The sequence below is a fragment of the Spermophilus citellus genome (genome assembly GCF_964194105.1).
Source record: "Spermophilus citellus genome assembly, chromosome: 3".
In the NCBI taxonomy this organism is placed as follows: domain Eukaryota; kingdom Metazoa; phylum Chordata; class Mammalia; order Rodentia; family Sciuridae; genus Spermophilus; species Spermophilus citellus.
In genome coordinates, this window is record NC_138184.1 from 14,043,562 (window position 1) to 14,052,441 (window position 8,880).

General features: G+C 43.9%; 1 protein-coding gene across 1 annotated transcript; it reads left to right on the forward strand.

Annotated features, from left to right (window-relative positions):
• Positions 1–210: 210 nt before the first annotated feature.
• On the forward strand, positions 211–3,386 carry LOC308645176 (olfactory receptor 10T2-like; the record flags this gene model as incomplete). The annotated part of the gene is made up of 2 exons (XM_081287260.1): positions 211–270; positions 2,393–3,386. 2 exons carry the CDS (start codon positions 211–213, stop codon positions 3,344–3,346), a joined length of 1,014 nt encoding a protein of 337 aa, XP_081143386.1. The 3' UTR covers positions 3,347–3,386.
• Positions 3,387–8,880: the final 5,494 nt, after the last annotated feature.

Here is an 8,880-nt window from a genome sequence, read left to right on the forward strand (position 1 = left end):
AATAAAATACAAAATAGGACTGGGGATGTGGCTCAGTGGTTGAGTGCACCTTAGTTCAATCCCTGGTACCTAAAAAAAAAAAAAATGTTGAGGATATGGCTCATTGGTAGGCAACTGGCCCAGCATGCATGAGGCCCTGGATTTGATCCCTCGTATTGGAAAATAAAGTTTAAAACCTTTAAAATCAGTCTTTGAGCCAGGCATGGACCCATGGTACAAGCTATTCAAGAGGCTGAGGCAAAGTGGATCACTGGAGCACAGGAGTTGGAGGTCAGCCTGGGCAACATAATGCGACCCTCATCTCAAAATTTTTTTTAAAAGTCAGGCTTTGGAGTTTTTCATTACATGAATTCCTCAGAGAATCTGACTGAAGTTCCTCCTAAGTTTAATGTCCCTGTTTACTTGTGCTAAATTGAGGCTTAGCAAACTACAGTATGACTGCCAAATTCAGCTCCCTGACTTTTCATAAAAATAAAGCTTGATTGAAACTCATTTCCATAACATAGTACGGCTGCCTGTACACTTAGTGACAGAGCTGAAACAAAGATTGGGCAGCCCACAAAGCCAGAATAGTCATTCTCCAGCCCTGGCTGAAAATAATTACCCACCAGTGCTAGATCCACCTGGCTGCCTGCTTCCTGCTTCCTGGTTCTGCTCTCTTCAGGAAAAAATGGGCATCCCTCTTTAACTGCCTTTTCTCTTGTGAATTTCTTCCACAATCCTCATTTGCCTTTTCTTCATAACCAGAATATCTAGAGGCTCCTTAACATTTTTAGTTGTTTTACTCACTTTAGTTCTTCAGAACCAAAATTTAAAACTTATGTTTCCAAAGTTAAAATGTCAACTAATTTTTCAAAAAGTTAAGTCATAATTTAAAATCCAGCATTTGACTGCTGTGATGAATATTTTAAGGTGCACAGTCATTTAATTTTTTTCTCTCCCTATAAGGGTCACTGGGTTTGCAGATTACTCCCAAGGCCACTAGATGGCACAAATATCCAATCCCTTCCCTGTCTCAAAGGAGGTAGAGACAGAACTGAGCTCCGAAAGCCAGTTTACTCTTAAAAAATAAATAAATAAATGAAAATTTAAAAATATATATTTCAATTGACAAGTCAAAATGCGTATATTTATTGTGTACATCATATTTTGAAATAGATATACAATGTGGAATGGCCAAATTCAGCCGATTTACAAATGCACTACCTTACGTGACTATCATTTTTGTGGTGAGAACACACAATTCAGCCTCAAGGGTTTGTAAGACTACTGTGGCCACCTTGTACAATAGATCTCCTCAAACTGTTCCTCCTAATGAAATTTGCACTCATTGAACAACATCTCCCCAAACTCTCCCCATCTCTGGCAACCACCATTCTAGCCTCTGTGCTGCCTCAACCTCTCATCTTCCACCCCCGGTACTGGGGATTGATCCCAGAGGTGCTCTGCCTCTGAACTTCATGCCCAGCCCTTTTTTTTGTTTGTTTGTTTAAACTCTTTTTGAGAGAGAGAGAGAGAGAGAGAGAGAGAGAGAGAGAGAAGAGAGAATTTTAATATTTATTTTTCAGTTTTTGGCGGACACAACATCTTTGTTGGTATGTGGTGCTGAGGATCGAACCCGGGCCGCACGCATGCCAGGCGAGCGCGCTACCGCTTGAGCCACATCCCCAGCCCTTGTTGTTTGTTTTGTAACATGGTTTTGGTAAATTGCTGAGCTGGCCTTGAACTTGCAATTCCCTTGCCCTGGCTTCTCAAGTCACTGGGATTATAGCTGTGCATTACCGCACCCAGCTTTAGTCTCAGCTTGTATGAATTCAATTGTTTTAGCTCCACATATGAGAGAAATCAGGTAGCATTTCCCCTTCTGTGCCTGGCTTATTTCATTTAACACAATGACCTCCTTGGAAATGAACATCAGCTGGGAGAAACATTCAACCAATGACTAAGGGGAGGTGGGGTTCATGCATGAACCCCCTCGCCCCTCACCCCTCGGGTGGGCTAACAGTGAGCTGTGTGTTCCTCAACCTTCTCAGGAGCCACAGGTCACATTAGATTCCACTTGCACCAAGAGGTCATTTCCTTGTTACCACTGCTTGTCTCCCTTCCACTTCTCTTTTCTGGTTTGTTGGATGACTCCCACATGAACTATTTACCTTTTTTCTCCCTAGAGGGACTTGCTAAGCTGTGAGGCTGGCCTGGAATTTGAGAGTCTCCTGTCTCAGCCTCCCAAGTCACTGGAATTTCAGGCATGCACCACTGTGCCCAGAAACTATTCACTCTTACTCTTGAATCCTTATAAACAGGGATGACTCTGCTACCCCACCGGACCTGAGGCCAAGCAGACTCCTCTACTTACTGCTTACTTAGTGCATTTACTGTCCTCTCTTCCCAGGCTCCCGAGAAGCAGAGGGGAAATGGGACATGGCTAGTGACAGAGTTTGTGCTGGTGGGATTCTCCAACCTTCCGCACCTGAGGACCACACTCTTCGCGTTGTTCCTCCTCACCTACCTGGTCACCCTCAGTGGCAACGTCACCATCATCACCATCATCCATGTGGATCGAACGCTCCACACACCCATGTACCGCTTCCTGGCGGTGCTGTCCCTCTCTGAGACCTGTTACACGCTGGTCACCATCCCCAACATGCTGGCCCACCTGCTGATGGAGAGCCAGGCCATCTCCATCTCTGGCTGTCGGGCTCAGATGTTCTTCTTCCTGGGTTTGGGTTGTAGCCACTGCTTCCTCCTTACCCTGATGGGTTACGACCGGTACGTGGCCATCTGTCATCCCCTGCGCTACTCGGTGATCATGAGACCCACCGTTTGCCTCTGCCTGGGAGCCTTGGTTTTCTGCTCTGGGTTCTCGGTGGCCTTGATCGAGACCTGCATGATCTTCTCCTCGCCCTTCTGCCGCGGAGGCCGCGTGGAGCACTTCTTCTGCGACATCGCCCCGGTGCTGCAGCTCAGCTGCGCAGACAGTGCGCACAGGGCGCTGGGCATCTTCTTCCTGAGCGTGCTGGTGGTGCTCTTCTCCTTCCTCCTCATCCTCCTGTCCTACGCCTTCATCGTGGCGGCCATCCTGCGGATCCGCTCCGCCGCCGGCCGGCGCAGAGCCTTCTCCACCTGCGCCGCGCACCTCACGGTGGTCGTGGTGCATTTTGGCTGCGCCTCCATCATCTACCTGCGGCCCGACTCTGGGGCGAACCCCGCCCGGGACCGCCTGGTGGCTGTGTTCTACACGGTGGTGACGCCGCTGCTCAACCCCGTGGTGTACACTCTGCGCAACAAGGAGGTGAGGGTGGCGCTGAAGAGGACCCTGGCGCGCAGCGGCGGGGTTTCACGATGAGGACTCGCTTTGCACTGTTCCCGAGGGTCTAGGTTTTCATTAATGGGTGCCCCTCCTGAGACCCAGATCCCCCACCTGGAAAACAGGACTGACTTTCATATTCCTCGTAAAGATTGACGCGTTTGTATTTTTTAATTTTTCTTCTCCAGTGCTGCGACAGGCCCCACAGCCTTGTGCATAGTGGCAAGCGCTCTACCACGGAGCCACCTCCCCAGCCCCACGTGGTGGGATCTTCATTCTCAAAGAAACAAGTGTGAGAGGTGGGAACTAGAAGAGAGGATAAGGTCGTGAGTGTTCTAATCTTTTGAGTGGATTAATGTCAACATTGGGGAAGTAGATAAGTGACCCTTGGAGTGGTCTCAGCCCCCTCCCTGTCTCTAATGCTCTCCTGCCTTTCTACCTTCTGCCATGGGATGGTGAAACCACAGCCCTGGCCAGATATGGCTTCTTGGACCTCCCAGCCTCCAGAAAAGAAAAAAAAAAAAGAAATTTAAAAAAAAATCTCTCCTTTAGAAATTACCCAAGATGTTGTATCATACTGTAGCAGCACAACAGAGGCGAACACAGGGACTGGGGCATAGCTCAGAGGAAGAGCTCTTGCCTGGCATGCACAAGGCCCGGAGTTCAATTCTCAGCACCAGGAAACACACACAAGCTAAGTCAGAAAATCAGCACCACAAGTTGGATTCTTGTTATAAAGAATACTTGAAAATGTGGAAGTGGCTTTGGAACTAGGTGATGAGTAGAGACTGGAAGAAGTGCAGGGCAGGAGCCGGTGGCAGTGACACACTCCCATAATTTCAGCGGCTGGGGAGGCTGAAACAAGAGGATCCTGAGTTCAAAGACAGTCTCAGCAAAAGTGAGGCACTAAGCTACTCAGTGAGACCCTGTCTCTAAATAAAAATACAAAATAGGGCTGGGGATGTGCTCACTTGGTGGAGAGCTTCTGAGTTCATCCTCAGTACCCACTCCACACACACACACACACACACAAAAAAAAAAAAAAAAAAAAAAAAGGAGAAAGAAAGAAATGCAGGGCCAGTCTGAATCTTCTTAGAGATTACTTAAGTGGCCATGATCATGATATTGATAGAAAGATGTACCTGAGATGAGTTCTCAGAATAAAATGAGGTAAATATTATTGGAAACTGGAGTAAAGTATATTATATAAATTGAAAAAGAACTTGGCTACATTATATATAAAATCAAGGGTTTTGTGGAAGGCAAATTTTAAGTGCAAGGAACTATGATATCAGGTGAAAGAAATATCTAAGAAAAATATTGAAGGAGTTGTGTGACTACTTTTAATTGCATATGGTAAAATGCAGGAAGATAGATGTGATTTAAAGACAAAAGTTACAATTAAAAGGGAAGCGGAGTTGGGTGTGGTGGTGCACACTGTAATCCTAGCTACTAGGGAGGCTAAGGCAAGAGGATTGTGAATTCAAGGCCAGCGAGGGTAACTTTGTGAGACCTGCTCTCAAAATTAAAAATTTAAAAAGGCACTGAGATGTAGCTCAGTGATAGAGCATACCATTTTTTAAGAAGAAAATACTAAAAGTAATTTAAACCCAAGTATGCTGTGCCTGGTGTGGTTAGTGGATGCCTGGAATCCCAGAAACTCGGGAGGCTGAAGCAGGAGGATCACAAGTTCAAGGGAGCCTCAGCAACTTAACAAGGCCCTAAGTAACTTCACAAGAGCCTGTCTCAAACTGAAAAATAAAGAGGGTTGGGGATATAGCTCAGTGGTAGAACACTTGCCTAGCATGTGCAAGGCGCCAGGTTCAATCCTCAATACCACACACACAAAAAAACATTTTAACAGCACCATTCATAACCGTAAAGAACTGGAAACAACTCTTCAATGACTAAAAATGTCCTTCAATCATTAAACAAAGGTATATGGAAGGGGCTGGGGATATAGCTCAGTTGGTAGAGTGCTTGCCTCACATGCACAAGGCCATGGGTTCAATCCCCAGCACCACAAAAAAAAATAATAATAAAAGGTATATGGAATATTACTCTGCAACAAAATGGAGGAACTACTGAAACGAGCAACATAAAATATAGAAGAATATCACTAATATAGGGGCTGTGAGTTTAGCCCAGTTATAGAACACCTGCCTAGCACCTGCAAGGCCTCAGGTTTAATCCCCAGTACTTCAAAATAAACAAACAAATAAATAAATTTTTAAAAAACACTAGAATAGCTGAAGTTTAGCATACTGACTATACCAAGTTTTAATAAAGATGTGGAGCTGCTGTAATTCTCATACATTGTAATTGCCCATGGGAATGTAGCACGACCTGCCACAAACGGAAACAAGTTTGACAGTGTCTTATAAAGTTAATATGCTCTCACTATGAAACCCAGCCACCTCCTAAGAAAAATAAAAATGTGTGTCCACACAACAACTTGTATGTTTACAGCAACTTTATTCATAATACCCCAAATAGGAAGTTGCCAAAATATCCTTCAGCTAACAAATGGGTAAGGAAATTGTGGTATATTTGTACAACACATCACACATGCCATTTTCTGCAATAAAAAGGGGTATGCATAATATGGTAACTGCTGCATGAAACAACACAGATGAATCTCAAAAGCCATATTTAAAAGCCACTGCTACAAGATTCCATTTACTTGAAATTCTAGACAAAATGATAGGGACAGACAGTAGACCCATGATACCCAGAGCCAGGAATTTGGGAGGATATGGACTACAAAAAGACACAAGAAAACTTGATTCTGGTAGTAGCTATATGGCTACATGCACTTATGAGAAAACTGAGTCCAATTTGGATTCTTCAAATTGCTCCCATCTCAATATCTTAGCTCTAAAAGCCAAAATAAAACAACAAAACAGAATCCTTTAAACAAAACAAACAAGCAACAACAACAAAAAGATATATTCCATCTTGAACAAAACAGCCTGGTCTTTGTTGGAAAGGTATCTTGCTCAGAACATTTATCGGTGGAGCTAGGAAGTAGGGCAAAGGGCATAGAGGGTGGTCTTAATGTTACCCACAGTCTGGCAGATCCGACTGACCAGTCTGAATGCACTGATGATTTGTGAGTGTGAGTGTGTGTGTGTGTGTGTGTGTGTGTGTGTGAGTGTACGTGCACCAGGGATCGAACCCATGGCCTTATGCATGTGAGACAAGTACTCTACCAACTGAGCTATATCCCCAGCCCAAATGCACTAATTTTTAATATGGAAATGGTGTGGACAGCTTCGAGCTAGCCCCTACATTGATCCTCTATATTTACATATGGCTTCCTGACAGCCAGCCACCATGCTCCAGCTCCACCTTCCCCAACCTTCCCCTTCCCGAGGGAGAAACACCTGTTTAAAGCTAACCTCTCCACGTCAAGTGTAGGAGATTGGAGTTGGAGTTCTACATTAAGGAATGACTGTGTGTTATGGCTTACATGTGAGATGTCCCCCAAAAGCTCATGCAGAGGAGAAATGAAGGTTTAGAGGAGAAATGATTGAGTTGGGAAAGCCTTAACCCAATCACTGAATTAATCCCCTGATGTGATTAACTGAGTGGTACCTGAAAGCAGGTAAGGTGTGGCTAGAGGAGGTAGGTCCCAGGGGCGGGGGGTGCCTTTAGGATATATATTTTGCACCTGGTAAGTGGAATGTCCCCCCCACGCTTTATGATCATCATGTGAGCTGCTTCCCTCCACCACACTCTTCCTCCATGATGTCCTTCCTCACCTGGAGCCCTGAGGAATGGAGCCTATGGACTGAGACCTCTGAAACTGTGAACCTTTAAATAAATTTATGCTTTTAGTTACAGCAGCAAAAAAGCTGGCTAAAACACTGTGTGCATACATGTTCTGGTATATTCTTTTCCCTAAAATGTTAACTTGCAATTTTAGAGCTAAGCATTTTCCCTCATTTACAAAGTAAGAAATAATCCCACATCCCATGTGTTTGATGGACCCAAGAGATCTGCGGAGAAGGAAAGTGCTTTCAAGAATTCTAGCTGTTATTTTGCTTTGACTTTTGATATATCTTAACAACCACACAGTTTCTCATGTTTTCAATTTTTGGTCTGGTAATAAAATTCTTGTTCCCCAAAACATCTTGTTGGCAGTTGTCGCAAAGATTCCTGTTGTCTTGTAAGCAGTATCAAATTCATCAATGGTTAGTAGAATTTGTAGGAATTCTTTATTTCAATATGGACTTCTGATAATCTTAAATTCAAAAAATACTTTCTCTGCTGATTCTCAAATCAAATGAGGAGGCTCATTTCAGATGATTGCTTAATCTTTATCTCAAAGAAAGTCTTTCTATCTTTAAAAAAAAACAAGAGAGAGAGAGAGAGAGGCTTTCTCCACACCAACTTGCCTGAACACATCTCCTTTGCTCCTTTTTTCTCTGTTCTTGAGATCTTCTGGCATGACGGGTGCCTGAGAAGCAGCGTGATTTGCCATGACAGTGATGTAGTAGTCATCCACGCACCTCCTGTGGATGCATTTCTAGGCTGAGTGTGACACGGAGGTAGAACGTAGTCATTTCAGTTCCGAGTTTCCCACTCTGAAGTCTAAGGTTTAGACTAATGGCATTATTTCATATTGTGCAGCATTGAATTTTAAGAGGATTGTTTCCTTCAGGGTAGAACTTTTAGCAAACCTGTGTACAGCTTACTCTGCAATAATCATGGGAGCAGGCATTTGGTTAAAGCTCCAGAGACTGAGCGTCTTGATTTTTAAAAGTAATTATGATATAATCCCAGCTACTCAGAGGCTGAGGCAGGAGAATTATAAGTTTGAGGCCCACCTGGGAAATTTAGCAAGACCCTGTCTCAAAATAAATTTTTAAAAAAAGTGCTATGGATGTAGCTCAGTAATAGAGCACTACTGAGTTCTGGCCTCAGTACTTAAAAAAAATAAAAATGAGAAATTAAGAAGATAGAAAATGAGAAAGAAACAAAGAAGATAATGGTTGATGCTGCTGCTGATGGTCATATAGAAAGATATGTTTGATGATGATGAAGATTGATAGATAAAAATAGATGAAAAACTAAAAGAGAATATGCTATATTAATGAGACCTGGTCAGGGAATAGGCAATGGATGGAACCATCCTTTGAGAAGAGCCAAGAAGAGGGGAAATGACCCCAATGCAGAGAAAGTAGCTGAATGAAGATCAATGAGTGTACTTATTTCCCCTGCTGCAAACCAGAGAAATGAATATATTTCATAAATACATTTCATAAGCCAGGTACAGTGGTGTCCACCTGTAATGCCAACTACTCAGGTCTAAAGCAGCAAGATCCCTTGACCCAAGGAGTTTGAGGCTAGCCTGGGCAAATAACAAGACTCCATGTCAAGATAAATAAGTGAATACCTCTCGTCCTCTAATCTCCCACCTGTGCCTCCCATTAGCCAATCCCAAGTGGGCATCAGAGAGCAAAGGAGTCACTTGATGTCTCCCACCACCTCCACTGTCATCCTCTGGGGCACAGAACAGAATGGAGAAGGTGCAGGGAAGATCTGGAGGACAAAGGGCAGCCACTCAG